The following is a 16,181-nucleotide window of genomic DNA, read 5'->3' as shown; positions in this document are numbered from 1 at the left end:
TGAATTTCAGAAACCACTTATAAAGCAAATAGAAACTTGGGTTCTTACACTTCTTGAGCTTTTACACATGGCAAATGAAAAGAGCACTTGAATGAAAGTCAGAAAATGGCTCTTATCTGGACCTGAAAGATAGAACTAGCTGCATAAACTTAGGCAATCCAAACTTTCCTCCTTCGTAGATGTTTCCCAAGGTCTCTTCCCACTCTGAATGTCATAAACCTATTCTCCTATTAACCAATTCCTGGAACTGTAAACACATTTCTTTGGCTATTATGCATTCAGCTCCCCAAGGCACTTCTTCCTAATCAAATTTAATTTCTTCAGTTGCTTACATTCTACATCTCTGAATAACAGACAGCTTTATGGTTATTTTTCAATATACATTCTTTTTAAGAGAAAGGATTGCACACTTCTAGATTCATTCTCTGAAAACATTCTAAGCTTCTTAGAGGCAGAACCACAAACAAGTTCCCAGATTTTCAGAAAATATAATAGTAATTACCTTCAAGTGTTGTTCCTTCACCAAAGAGGGCATCTCCAGCCCCAGACGCATACAAGGCTGTCACAGATAAGGCATATTGTGTCCCTTCCTTCAATCCCTGCAGCACCGTACTGGTTTTATCTCCCCTCACAGTGACCTCTTGAGTTTCACTCCCTGCCACCGGGGTATATGTGACGAGATACTGTTTCACTTTTCCGGGTGCTGCACTCCAAGATAATTTCATAGTAGATGTCGTTGGGTCAGAAACTCTTAAGTCTCTTGGATTCCCTCTAACTTCATTAAAAAATGACAACATCATCAAAATCCATTATTTAATAAAAAACGACTTGAAAAACACTTAGTTACCTTATATATGCATGTGTATGACATCAAATTTATATCCTGGGTGAGACAATGAAATTTTAACTGTTGGCTAGCCAAGAAAGCTTAGACATCTCTAAATCAGACCCTATATGTTAGTAGAAACAAGGGGATGGACATCCAATCCCTTTTCTGTGTTTACAAAGATTAAAATATTCCATGTAAAATCTTTCACGTTAGAATATTTCCTATAAAATAGTTTCCCGTATTTCACTCAACGTGGAAGAAAGCACTGTAAAATGTATACACACTGATTAGTATTACAATGTACATTTTCATTCCTCTAAGAAACCTTCAGTAAAACAGTTAATCAGTACAATGCTATGAACATCTAATGGTAACACCCAGGAACTAGTTCTGACATAATAAAAATGATAATTATAAACATAATGCTGTCACTGGGGTGAAAAAAAAAAAAAAAAAAAAGTAAGAGGCCAGGCGCGGTGGCTCAAGCATGTAATCCCAGCACTTTGGGTGGCTGAGGCGGGTGGATCACGAGGTCAAAAGATCGAGACCATCCTGGCCAACATAGTGAAACCCCGTCTCTACTAAAAATACAAAAATTAGCTGGGCGTGGTGGCATGCGCCTGTAGTCCCATTGGGAGGCTGAGGCAGAAGAATTGCTTGAACCCAGGAGGCGGAGGTTGCAGTGAGACAAGATTGTGCCACTGCACTCCAGCCTGGTGCCTGGCAACAGAGTGAGACTCTGTCTCAGAAAAAAAAAAGTAAGAGAAAAAACAGCCTACGTGAGAGCCAGCCTTTGGTACAAATCCCAAGGGACCACCCATCCATTTGCAGCTGTGATGTCTGCTATTTAATGACTTTCCTTGTAGATTTGTCTTGTCTTTTTTGAAGGGTCCTAAGAAACCCAGCCCTATATTACTCTCCACTGAGCACATAAAAGCCAGTCAGTTTTACTCCAGAAAATAGAAAGATAAAGAGTTATTGGATCACATTATGGTGCCCAGCACAAATAGCCCTAGCCTCTCAGCAAGAAAGACAATGAAGTCATCATACTTCACCAATGAAAGAAAGGAGGAAGAAAGCAGGTGAAAAGAGAAAGACTCTATAGCAGAAGAGGCTAATGAGCTAGGTTGCAGGGGGAAGAGAGGAGAGTGAAGCTGTGGGAGCAGGAAGAGTGATGCAGTGGAAGGGAGGGAAAGTGATGCAGTGGGAGGAGGGACAGTGATGCAGTGGAAGAAGGGAGAGAGATGTAGTGGGAGGTGGGAGAGAGATGCAGTGGGTGGAGGGAGACAGATGCAGTGAAAGGAGGGAGAGAGATGCAGTGGGAGGAGGGAGAGAGATGCAGTGGGAGGAGGGGGAGTGATGGAGTGGGAGGGGGAGAGAGATGCAGTGGGAGGGGGAGAGAGATGCAGTGGGAGGAGGGAGAGACATGCAGTGGGAGGAGGCAGAGTGATGCAGTGGAAGGAGGGAGAGAGATGCAGTGGGAGAAGGGAGAGTGATGCAGTAGGAGGAGGAAGACAGATGCAGTGGGAGGAGGGAGAGTGATGCAGTGGGAGGAGGGAGAGTGATGCAGTGGAAGGAGGGAGAGAGATGCAGTGGGAGGCAGGAGAGAGATGCAGTGGGAGGAGGGAGAGTGATGCAGTGGAAGGAGGAAGAGAGATGTAGTGGGAGGAGGGAGAGTGATGCAATAGGAAGAGGGAGACAGATGCAGTGGAAGGAGGGAGAGAGATGCAGTGGAAGGAGGGAGACAGATGCAGTGGGAGGATGGAGAGTGATATAGTAGAAGGAGGGAGAGTGATGCAAAGGGAGGCCGGAGAGGAAGGCAGTGGGAGTAAGGAGAGTGATGCAGAGGGAGGGAGGTTGGTGGGACGGAGAAGGGTGATGCAGACCAAGCTATAATGGATACTCCTTGTAAATGTCTGCAGTAGGGCCGTAAAATCCAAAAACTCACTTATTAGCTATGTGGTCTTGAGTTATTATTTAATTTCCTCAGCCTCAATTCTCTTATAAAGCTGAGATGATAATAATAATAACATAAAGTCTATGCAGGGATTAAACAATATATGTGAAAAGCCCTTTATATATAACCTGACACCAGACAGGTACTCAGTAACTTTTCATTATTGCTAAAGTGTTCTTAGCATCATTACTGCTATTTTTAAAACATTACAGCTAGGAAATAAAATGGAAAATTATGAATGCCTTATTTTTCACCAATGAAATCATATATTAAACATTAATAATTTCAACAAATATCAGAATGTATCCTGGGATCCTAATCATTGCATTTAAAGGAAAACAAGTTAATGTTTAAAAATTTTTCTGAAGAAGTAAATCTTCTATTTCAATGGTGCATAGCAAATTTTTAATTCCTAGTCATCCTTCAATTTAAACTAAAACATTTAATATTATTTATAAAAGAATATTGAGGCTTTATCATAGCATTTAAACTCTGTTGACACAAAGTTGGGTGCAGTAGCTCACACCTGTAATCCCAGCACTTTGGAAGACCAAGGTGATAACCTGAGGTCAGGAGTTTGAGACCAGCCTGGCCAACATGGTAAAAACCCGTCTCTACTAAAAATACAAAAATTAGCTGGATGTGGTTTCATGTGCCTGTAGTCCCAGCTACTTGGGAGGCTGAGGCAGGAGAATCACTTGAACCCGGGAGGCAGAGGCTGCAGTGAACCGAGATCAATCCACTGCACTCCAGCATGGGCAACAGTGGGAGACTCCATCTCAAAAATAATTAATTAATTAATTAATTAATTAAATTTTTTGACACAGTATATAATATCATGATTAAGTTAAAAAAATAAGTCTAAAAGGACTATAGTCTAACATACTTAAATAATTGAAACAAAGTGTCTCATGAGTTTCTTATCTGGATAGTTGTCCCAATTTTCTCCTCTAATCTAAGAGTTTGATTGTCACAATATGATAAGCTTATTTCCGTTACCTTCTTCAGTGGCTGCATTTCCAGTTAATGGAGAACCAGGTCCTGAGAAATATTCAGGAATTACAGATACTTCATATTTTGTGTCTGGAATCAAGTTCTCCAGCGTTCTTCTCCTCTGATTGGGTGGGGTAGTAACTTCTCTGCTTTCTCCACCAGCAACTGGTCTATATATAATTCGATATCTTAAAACTCTCCCTGGAGCTTGAGTCCAGGTAATTTTAAAACTATCTGTAGTCTCATCCGTCACCTTTAGGTTTCGAGGTGCTCCTTTTACTGAAATTAAAAAAAAGAAAAACAGATGTTAAAACATAAATTGACTGACTTTATAAGAAAAATACAAAAAACTAGTTTTTTATTATTAACTATCCCATTTCTCTAAAGAAATCCATGAGTAACTGATTTGCAAACATCTTGGTTTCTGTATTCATTTAGCCAGAGATGAACTAAATTCTGAAGCAGCAAATATGTATCCTACAATATCCAGAAACTATGTACTGTTAATTTTTTAATTAAAGATACATATAAAACTTTTAAAATCATATTCTATCAAATGCTAAATTTATACTGCTATAAGCTTCAAGAATAAAAATAATTCATTTCTTTGAACGTAAGCAGCTGAGACTTTCACTTTTACTACATTTTCTCACAAAACTAGGAAAATAACACCTAACACCCAGCTCTACATATCTACCCACCCAACAAAACTGTCTTATCCAGCCCGTCCCACACTAGCTTTTTATCTGTATAGTCACTTGACTTGGAGAATAATCGGACCACACATGGGATGGAACAAGGAGAGAATAGGTACTCACTAAATGCTCATTAGATCTACATCTTAAAGCTAAGGTGCACTATGGGTAACACTCACAGACTCATAATTTTAAATGTATTTTTCATTAAGCTCAGATGAGAACATCATTTGGTTTTGTGTTTAGTAAACATGTTTAAATAACCTTCTTGTTCAATGGGGCCAACTGTCTATATGGACAACATATTCAGGAAAGATGACCTACAGGTCACTGTCTTCTCAATCCACTGGGGTGAAGGCCAGTACAACATGCCTGGTACTCACAGACATTTTGAAGTTTACTTAAAAATTCAACGCATCGCTGGGTGCAGTGGCTGAAGCCTGTAATCCCAGCACTTTGGGAGGCCGAGGCGGGTGGATCACGAGGTCAAGAGATCGAGACCATCCTGGTCAACATGGTGAAACCCTGTCTCTACTGAAAATACTAAAAATTAGCTGGGCATGGTGGCTCGTGCCTGTAATCCCAGCTACTCGGGAGGCTGAGGCAGGAGAATTGCCTGAACCCAGGAGGCGGAGGTTGCGGTGAGCCGAGATGGCGCCATTGCACTCCAGCCTGGGTAACAAGAGTGAAACTCCGTCTCAAAAAAAAAAAAAAAAAGATGCCAACTCTTACAAAGGCATTGGCAATTCTGAACTGTAAAGCAGATGGTTATTACAAACTGTAACTTTGTACTGCAATAAATTATTCGTTTTTGAAAAACAGTGACAGAAACCCCCTCACACCTTCTGCGGTGGTCTCCTCTCCAGCTAAGGGAATGCTGAAGCCGTCCTCATACTCCGCAGTCACATTGACCAAATACAGGGTCTCTGGCTTCAGGTTGCTGAGAACAACACTGGTACTCGATGCTGGCTCCACCACGGTGACCTCCTCATCCCCAGTCGCTTCCTTGTAGGTGATGTGATATGAAAAAACATTTTCTCCAGCTGGAGACCAGTTGGTTTTGAAACTGTAAGAAGTCACTTCTGAAAAACTAAGATCCTTTGGAGGGATGTAAGCTTTTTAAAACAAACAAACAACAACAACAAAAAGGACAGTTAAAATTTTTTGAAACTATAAAACAAAAATGTACCCAATAATTAATGTTTATAAAATGGCTTATATTCATTTGGAAGAATAGTGTTCATTGAGACCACTGTACTGAGCACCTCATCTATACTTGATCACTGAGAGAAAGCCCCCCAAGTTACAACCCAATAAGCGATCTTGATTATTCACCTTGACTATCCATAATACTAACTTCTGTTATTTAAGTAAGCTATTAAATTTGAATATGAATTTTGAGATTCTTAAAGCGGTAGTAATAGAATGGCTTAGTTCACAGCAGGAATATTTAAACCATAGTAGACCTCAAACGCACCATCCACATTTTCTCATTCATCCCTGGTACTTAAATATTAACCTTTGGTGGTTTGTAGACAAATACTTCAAAGTAAAAATTAAGGAATTTTTCCCAACAACAAAATATTTCTTAAACTAAGCAGTTATTAAACTAAATCATAGAAAGAGGCAACATTTAACACATACAGTATATCCTTAGGGGGACACACAATCAAACTGGAGAGACAAGAGGATGCAACATTATTAACAACAACAACAAAAGCAGGAAGGGCATGGGGGCTCGCACCTATAATCTCAGCACTTTGGGAGACTGAGGCAGGTGGATCATCTGAGGTCAGGAGTTCGAGACCAGACTGGCCAACATGGTGAAACCCCGTTTTTACCAAAAAAAAAAAAAAAATTAAACACACAAAAATTAGCTGGGCCTGGTGGCACACACCTGTAGTTCCAGCTACCGGGGAGGCTGACATGAGAGAATTGCTTGAACTGGGGAGGGAAGATGTTGCATGCAGCAAGCTGAGATTGCACCACTGCACTCCAGCCTAAGTGACAGAGTGAGACTCTGTCTCAACAATAAATTAAAAACAAAAAGGAGTACATAGGAGGAAAGCCAGCTGAGTGAAAATGATAGTGTGGTAGTGACCAGGACAGTTACAGTTTAGGAAGGCTTAATGAAAAGGATGGGACTTTAAATAAACATTGAGGAGCAGATTTCAGACAAAGAAAGAAAAGAAGATAGGGAATTCCAGATGTGAGAAATGATGCCCAAAATGATCCAGGAAAGGAAATGCATAAAAAGAATCCAAAGGTGTAGGACTGTATTCTTGTCACCTTTGAGTTGAAGGACCCAGCTCAGTACCCAGCACATAGTGAACACCCCATACATGAGATTTAGATTGTAAATGACACATACATATGATAAAACTTGTTCCTAAACCTGCTTGAGGATCTAGGAACAGAAACATCTCATGACTCTTATGAGTAAACAGCTTTTTCACCAACTAAAATATGATCCATTCCCAGGAGAAAGTCATATCTCAGAGCTAAGTAAACTAAGTTTAATAGTTTTCAATAACATAGGAAAGTTACTTTTTTTGTCTATAAAAAGAATTGAAGAAGCATGTTATCCACAATTTTAGAACAAAAAATGCTTTGTTCATGAGGAAGTAACTTTCACTCTCAAAGTCTACTAACCTTTCTTCTTTATAGCTGCCAATTCTTGCTCAATTCTAAGGCAGATAGACTGTGTGAGTTCAAAAGATATCCTCTGAAAAGCATCAAAATCTTCCACTGTGAACACATGGGTCTCTGCAGGAGGAGAGGCGATAGCCTCCAATTCTGAGCGAACGGCATCCTTCACACCAACAGCGAAGATTTCAACATCTGAATTCCTTAGTTTTATCGCAGGATCTCTGAAAGCATCTGATGATTTCCCATCTGTGATAAGAATCATGACCTTTGGTACATTGCTTCTTGATCCCTTACTAGGCACAAATATTTTCTCTCTGACATAAGTCATTGCTTTGCCAGTATTCGTAGATCCTCCTCTGTAAGGGAAGTTGTTTATTGCATCAATTATATCTTCAACTTTGGTGAATTTTTTCAAAGTGAACTCAGTGTGAGGATCCCGGCTGTACTGAACAAGACTAATCTGGACCCGATTCGGCGAAATTTCAAAACTTTTTACGAGAACTTCCAAAAAGGCTCTAACTTTAACGAAGTTTGCAATCCCAATGCTATAGGAACCATCAACCAAAAATACAATATCGGCTTTTATATCCACACCACGTGAGCATTCTGTAAAGAGAAAAAAAGTAGGTTAAACTTCAATACATATTAGTTAACCATTAAAATATACATATCTAGCTTTCTTAGAAAACATACTTCTTAAAAAAAAAAAAAACTATTGCAAATATTTCATTCAAAACTAAGTCTAAACAAGTAAGGCATTCTGTCAAACAAATCTTCACATAATCCAAACACAATGATGCACACATTAACTTACCCACTTGTACTTTCATAGGCTGAGTCTTCTCCATTATTGAAATGGGTTCACTGGATGTCATTCCCTTCATGGCAGAAACGCTGATCTGGTATTCTGTGTCTGCTGAGAGGTCACGAACACTGAGCGTGGTTGTCTGAGGCCCCACACTCAGAGCATGCTGTCGGCTTCCTGCAGTCATTGGTGTGAGGATGACTTTGTAGCCAGTCACTGGACTAGGAGATGGATTCCAACTTAGCTTAATGTATTTTGAAGAGACTTCCATGGCAATCAAATTTGAAGGAGGCTCAACAACTAAAAAGTTACAATAGATAGTGATTAATAACAGTGAGATGTAACCTTATTAATTTGGTCTTTAGGTTTGGACCTTCAAATCTCCTTATTCAAATTAATCCTGAATGCATTGAGAAGATTTGCCCAATACCCTCCTCAGTCCCCAGTTTTATGTGTCCCTATCAAACCAAAAGAGACTCAACACTTGGCTTTTAGTCAAATTGCTGACAAGTTAATGGGTTAATGCAATAAAAATGTATTTGGAAGAAATTAATGTTATGACACTTCATGCCTTCTTCTCTGAAACCAAGATTTCCATTCTAGTTTTGGTATTCACTCATTATCTTCATTTTCAAGTACCAAAGTAGGTACTTGATAAATATTTGTTAAATCAGTGCTTCATTCAATTCTTTAGGAAGTTTTTCTCTTTTAATAACATTATAAAAGGGTAATCTTTAAAAATACTTTATAATATGCCAAGAAAGAGAAAGCATTTAGCAGTTTTTAAATGACAGGAATTTTTTGTTTTTGTTTTTGTTTTTGTTTTTGAGATGGAGTCTTGCTCTGTCACCAGGCTGGAGTGCAGTGGCACGATCTCAGCTCATTGCAGCCTCTACCTCCTCGGTTCAAGCAATTCTCCTGCCTCAGCCTCCAAGTAGCTGGGACTACAGGCATGCACTACCATGCCCAGCTAATTTTTGTATATATTTTTTTTTTTTTAGAAACGGGATTTCACCATGTTGGCCAGGATGGTTTCAATCTTCTGACCTCATGATCCACCTGCCTTGGCCTCCCAAAGTGCTGGGATTACAGGTATGAGCCACGGCACCTGGCCAAATGACAGGTTCTTATAATTTTAAACAAGTTTCAGGGTAAGAAGAAAAGTTCAACTATGTTCACAGTGCCACCTAACAGAGGATAAACAATAGCTTCTAACATGTATATTGACACATAAATATCAATCCTCTAAAAAATTGTGATCCTTACTCAGCGTAGAACATAGTCATGCATTTAACAGTTAACATAAAGTATTTTAAGATATTTCAGACAATATCAAAATTCTGGATTTGTCAATGGAAACAACTTCCTAGAAGATACATTTCTAATATTATACAAGTCAACCTTCAAGAAGTGTGTGTAAAAACAGGCACAAATTTACATATCACCTCTTCAAAAAGGCTATCAGATTTAGCCCATGAAAATGGTGTTTATCCTGAATGGGTATAAGCTGGGAGCATTTCTCTTGAAAACCAGCACAAGACGGGGTTGCCCTTTCTCACCACTCCTATTCAACATAGTATTGGAATTTCTGGCCTGAGCAATCAAGCAAGAAAAAGAAATAAAAGGCAACCAAATATGAAGAAAGAAAGTCAAACTATCCCTGTTTGCAGATGACATAATCCTATATCTAGAAAACTGCATATTCTCAGCCCAAAGCTTCTTAAGTTGATAAACAACTTTAGCAAAGTCTCAGGATACAAAATCAATGTACAAAAATTGCTAGCTTTCCTATACACAACAGTCAAGGTGAGAGCCAAATCAGGAATGAACTCCCATTCAGAATGGGAGTTGTGAATAAAAGAATAAAATACCAAGGAATACAGCTAAATTGATAGGTGAAATAGCTCTACAAAGAGAACTACAAACCACTGCTCAAAGAAATCAGAGATGACAATTGAAAAACATTCCATGCTCATAGAATAAGTATCATTAAAATGGTCATACTGCCAAAAGCAATTTATAGACTGACCACTATTCCTATTAAACTACCATTGAGATTTTTCACAGAACTAGAAATGACTATTTTAAATTTCATATGGAACAAAAAAAAGTCTGAATATCCAAGGCACTCCTAAGCAAAAAGAACAAAGCTGGAAGCGTCATGCTATCTGACTTCAAACTATTCTACAGGGCTGCAGTAACCAAAACAGCATAGTAATGGTACCAAAACAGACACATAAACCAATGGTACAGAACAAAAAATCCAGAAATAGGACTGAACACCTACAACCATCTGATATTCAACAAACCTGACAAGAACAAGCAATGTGGAAAGTACTCCCTATTCAATAAATGGTGCTCGGATAACTGGCTAGCCATATGAAGAAGACTGAATGTGGACCTCTTCCTTAGATCAGGTATAAAAATTAACTCAAGATGGATCAAATGTAAGACCCAAAACTGTAAAAATCCTGGAAGACAATCTAGGCAATACCATTCAAGACACAAGCCCTGGCAAAGGTTTCATGACAAAGATGCCAAAAGCAAATGCAACAAAAACAAAACTTGACAAATGGGATCTAATTAAACTAAAGCGTTTCTGCACACAAAAGAAATTACCAACAGAGTAAACAGACAACATACAAAATGGGAGAAAACTTTTGCAAACTATGCATCCAACAAAGGTCTAATATCCAGTATCTATAAGGAACATAAACAAATTTACAAGAAAACAACATACAACCCCATTAAAAAGTGGGCAATGAGCATAAACAGACACTTTTCCAAAAAAAGACATCCATGTGGTCAACAATCACACACACAAAAAAAAGCTCAACAGCACTGATCATTAGAAAAATGCAAATCAAAACCACAATGAGATTCTATCTCACACCAGTCAGAATGTCTATTATTAAAAAGTCAAAAATAACAAAAGCTGGTGAGATGATGGAGAAAAAGGAAAGCTTCTGTTGGTGGAAGTGGAAATCAGTACAGCCATTGTAGAAGACAGTGCAGCAATTCCTCAAAGACCTCAAAACAGAAATACCATTTGACCCAACAATCCTATTACTGGGTATACACCCAAAGAAATGTAAGTCATCCTATTATAAAGATATATGCACACATATATTCACTGCAGTACTATTCACAATAGCAAAGACTTGGAATCAACCTAAAACCCCATCAATGGTAGACTGGATAAGGAAAATATGGTACATACACACCATGGAATACTATACTGCCATTAAAAAGAACAAGATCGTGTCCTTTGCAGGGACATGGATGGAGCTAGAGGCCATTATCCTTAGCAAACTAACACTGGAATGGAAAACCAAATACCACATGTTCTTGCCTATAAATGGGAGCTAAACAATGAGAACACAAGGATATAAAGGGGCCTATTGAAGGTAAGAGGAAGGAGAGGATCAGGAAAAATAACTAATGGGCACTAGGCTTAATACCTGGGTGATGAAATAATCTGTACAACAAACCCCCATGAAACAAGTTTATCTATGTAACAAATCTGCACATGTACCCCTGAACTTCAAAGTATACAAAATGAATATAATTTTTAAAATTTTATATATATATATATATATATATATATATATATATATATATATATGCTATTTAAGTAGGAAGTAGTAGAAGGAAAACACAGATATGCCACATGGAAGTCTGACCAAACCTGAGGGATACAGAGGCAGTACAGGCTAGCCCTGTAGAAGAGAGAAGCCTCAGGCTAGTCCAGCAGAAGAGAGAAGACACTACAGAGAAATATGAATACCTGTGATGTAGCCCCATCCTCCTACACAGGGAAAGTTCCAACAGTAGCAGAAAAAAAGTTGGGCCTACCCTTGCATATATGCCACTGCACCCTAGGGAGAACTAAATTTTTTAAAAGATTAAAGTGTTTAAAGGATTCTTGTTAATCACTAATCAGGGAAAAGTGGAGGTAAATGAGATGGATTCTATAATAATACAGAGCAAAAAGTAATTAGACAGTAAAACAACTGAAAAGATTTACTGCCCATGAAGTAATGAGAAGTTCTGAGACCAATGAACATTGACAAAATGCTCAGGGATTGAAGATTAAAGAGTTTACGTAATGGAAGATGTCACTATTTAGAATTTATGTTTAATCACTTATCTATTCTCAGGCTGAGAAGAGAACAATCATGGAAAAAGATAAAGGCTTTGGGTTAACAATTTTAATGTTCAAAAGGATGCTTTTGAAGTGTCTTTTCTTTCTCCTATGTATTTAGAAGTAATAACTAATAAACATGGGAAATTTTTCTAATGGAAGGATTACACTGACTGATCTTTGAAATATTCTTAAAAGCTTTCAAAACATGGGCTGGGCGCGGTGGCTCAAGCCTGTAATCCCAGGACTTTGGGAGGCCAAGGTGGGTGGATCACGAGGTCAAGAGATAGAGACCATCCTGGTCAACAAGGTGAAACCCTGTCTCTACTAAAAATACAAAAATTAGCTGGGCATGGTGGCACGCGCCTGTAATCCCAGCTACTTAGGAGGCTGAGGCAGGAGAATTGCTTGAACCCAGGTGGCGGAGGTTGCGGTGAGCCAAGATCGCGCCATTGCACTCCAGCCTGGGTAACAAGAGTGAAACTCCATCTCAAAAAAAAAAGCTTTCAAAACATTATGCAGAGTATAACCAGGGAAAACCTTTGTCCATAGCCAGTTAATAGAAACATTGCTATTATTTTACATTGGAAATATCTTTCCAGCCCAAATGTTTAAATCAGAGTATAAGATAATTAAAGCAATTACCAGAATAGCATAATTAGATAGACATTCAATGTACACAAAAGAGTCTTAAAGAGTAAATCAACTTGTCTCCCCCCAAAATTTTAAGCACTAGAGTATACAATTAGAGAATCACCAGAAGAAATATTTAAATAAATATGTCTACTTCTAAGATAACTGTAAAACTATACATAGTCAAACAATGGAAAGGACTAACACACGGGGAATGCTCCACAGTCTACTCACCTTCTTCTCCACTAACCAATTCACCAAGTTGTTCATCAACACCGGAGCACACCTGGGAGATGATCTCATTCTGAATACCCACGATTGCATCAAAGTTGGCCACATTGAAAACATGGTTCAGGGAAGGTGTGGAGGCAATTTGTTTGAGTTCTTTTGCATCTGCAGCTTTAATGCCTTCAAAACAAAAGGATAAGGACATATTGAAATGGGAAATGTGCCAACTGACCTGGAAAAGTTCTTCATTTTTTCCATCTTTCACAACTGAAGATATTTTCAAATCATTATTAAGTCTTAAGCCAGAATTGCTTTGCTTCATAACAAATCTGCAACTGTACAGATGCCAAAAACATTTTATAATTTGACATATAGTGGCCAGCCACAGAGGACAACAAATGGTTAGTTAAACAGAGTGGGCTCTCATCCCAACAATACCATCATATGTCTTTGCCATCTGTAAAGATAATACTTTTTCTTCCCGAGTCCTGAATAAGCTGGAGCCCTTTGAATTCTTCAAGTATTACATAATATAGGAAACACATAAAAAACACTTAATGATAATACAAGGAGGATCTTTATTAGAATCATTGGCCCAGAATTCTTTGAAAAGTAGAGAGCTGGCAAAGAATGTGAACACCACCTTCCTAAATACATATGCTAAGGGAGTTATATGAGGGTAATGGATAAGTAGAATTCTTACTTACAGACAATTTAAATCTTTAATATTACACTACAAAAATGCAGTAAAAGATTGAGGAATCAATCTTTCATCTTCCTAAACATCTAGTATACTGAAAGGAGCTGTAAAATGGAAATAATTAACTGAACTTAACCTACCCAAGGAGAAAACTTCAACTCCAACATTACGAAGCTCTCTTGCTGGAATTTCCACTTCATCCTGGGATTTTCCATCCGTAATAATAATTGCCACTTTAGGAAAGCCAACTCTTGCCCCAGCAGATTCCGTGAAAGTATTTTTAACTAAATAATCAATGGCATCCCCTAAAGGGAAAAGAAACATGTTCATTTACTCTGTACTACACAATTTTTCCAAAGTCAAAAACTACGTGAATAAAGTCAAAAATATTTCATACGTAATAGGCAATGTGTAATTTCTTTCTGAAACAGACATTTCATTCATTTTTAACTTTAAAAAAATCTGTAGCACATACCTGTCATTGTGTTGCCACCTTTATACGGAATTGTTTTAATTGCAGCAAGAAGCTCATCCCTTTGGTAGTACTGATTTAAGTTAAATTCAGTCCTGGTATCAGAGCTGTACTGAACAACTCCAACTCTTGTCTTCTCTTCCCCAATGTCGAAAGCAGACACAAGAGCAGCAATAAAGTCTAAAATGTACTTGAAATTATTTCTTCCCACACTCCAAGAGCCATCCACAAGGAAAACCAAATCAGTCCAGGCACTGACAGAGCATTCTGAAATACATTTGATATATTTGTAAATGATGCTTTACTAAATCAGTTCATCAATACAAGCTAACATTGCAAAAATGTTGGTTCCTTAAATCATTCTTTTGATTAGAACATATTCACCGATTATTCTTCACCCACATGGACAAACGAATGTACAATTTTACTAATAAGACACAGAAGCATTTTCAATGCCTTCATCAAGATGAATTCATGAAATTAGATCTCTTTAAACTGCTATATAAGACATAATACAAAAAGGGATAAATAGATTTACAATCTGCTCTCCAGGGGCACAAAGTCCAAGTATTCATGCTATCAACCTATCTATTTTTATAAACTATACCCTCACTTTTCTTTAAAAGTACAAATTTTATAAAACATTTAGAAGTCATGTAAAAGAAATATAAGCAAAGGGTTTTTATTCCTTGGTATTTATCAACAAATAAATACAAAATAATTGCTGTACCATTCAAGAAAGTGCAATTGAGTTGAAGACCTAATTTGTTAATATTCTCTTGCACTTTTCAATATAATTGTCTAAAATTTGCATTAGGGTTAGTCTAGAGGACTAAGGGAGCCTAACGGAAGTAAAAACAACTATAAAATTATGCAAAATAGCTAAAATATCTAGTCCTAATTATCAATGTTTTTGAACTTGACAATTAAAACCCACTTCTAGTGAACAAACAAGGTAGACAATTATTTTTATTCAAAAGTTAAAAATCCATATGGTATCCTGAAATTATTAGAATCCAATGATCAGTTTTCATAACTGAATATGTTATCTTTCATTCTCTCTATGGTAGAGGTCAAGTTGGCTTTATGAAAATCTGTATTTGTAATGCAATTCCAAGTGAATTTTCTGAAGATAGTTTTGTTCTTGCAGTCAGCTGGTAGCTAATAAAAGAAGTATTTGGCTAGGAAGAGAAGAAGAGGGTCCTGGAAAATTTTGCAAGCCAAATACAAGTTGTATGCTTAAATAAGTTTTGCACATTATTTAATTGGTTAATTTAAGACTATTAATAAGTCAATACTTGGTATAATAGTCCGATTTAAAATAAATACTAATTATTGAAAATATTAGCATTATAAATGCATACTATAAACATCATATCAGATTATTAGACAATGGAAATAATGATAAACAGTGATCTGGAGGGAATATTTCCAGATAAAGAGACCTTTGTGTTTATAATATTTTTATGGTCATTCTGGGTCATAAATCCAAGTTTTACAAGGTAACAAAATTAGAAGTCCAAGAAACCCTGTAATGATTCATCTCCATAAGTCAGACAAAGAAATATAAGACAAAAGGAGGCTAATAACTGCAAGATCTATACTAAATGAAATTGCTTTCATCTGATTACAAATGCACCAATTTATCAGACGTGCATTACACAGACTCTGAAAAAGGTTACAAATGCCATCAACTAAGGCCATGTAAATAACCTAGAGAGGAATATAACATACACATAGGCTCAGAAAAGTATTTTCATGGCAATCATACTGCTTTGAACACTAGCTGAGGACATCTCTCTCATGTTCCAGCCTTGTATTTCTCATATGTTCCTAAGTACCACCTACTGCTATCAGTTTGTTGTTGAGAAATGAGTTGAGTCCTGAGATGTGCTTTGTTTTCACCTATTGCCAAAATCCTGCAGGAAAGCTTGGATATACACAATTTCAAAACACTTCCATTAAAAAGAATATCTAGTAAATAGAAGGAAAAACTGGCTTAGAATGTCAGAACTTAGGTATTGTAACGGCTTAGTTATACATTATTCTTAGATTGTCTGTGCTCCCTCTAGATAA

At 37.5% G+C, this 16,181-nt stretch overlaps 1 protein-coding gene across 2 annotated transcripts in view; it reads right to left on the bottom strand.

Moving 5' to 3' along the window:
- Positions 1–16,181, bottom strand: part of COL12A1 (collagen type XII alpha 1 chain) — a 123,601-nt gene that overhangs the window by 91,467 nt on the left and 15,953 nt on the right. For both annotated transcript variants that reach the window (XM_010337084.3, XM_074398044.1), the window contains exons 6-13: positions 14,109–14,372; positions 13,774–13,938; positions 12,940–13,113; positions 7,938–8,228; positions 7,127–7,729; positions 5,317–5,589; positions 3,786–4,058; positions 503–775 (exon numbers count right to left, since the gene is read on the bottom strand). In XM_010337084.3, the coding sequence (XP_010335386.2) occupies positions 503–775; positions 3,786–4,058; positions 5,317–5,589; positions 7,127–7,729; positions 7,938–8,228; positions 12,940–13,113; positions 13,774–13,938; positions 14,109–14,372 (2,316 nt within the window). The remainder of the gene's footprint in view (positions 1–502; positions 776–3,785; positions 4,059–5,316; positions 5,590–7,126; positions 7,730–7,937; positions 8,229–12,939; positions 13,114–13,773; positions 13,939–14,108; positions 14,373–16,181) is intronic.

The sequence above is a fragment of the Saimiri boliviensis genome, chromosome 4 (genome assembly GCF_048565385.1).
Source record: "Saimiri boliviensis isolate mSaiBol1 chromosome 4, mSaiBol1.pri, whole genome shotgun sequence".
NCBI lineage: Eukaryota > Metazoa > Chordata > Mammalia > Primates > Cebidae > Saimiri > Saimiri boliviensis.
This window is presented reverse-complemented; position numbering and strand designations above follow the sequence as displayed.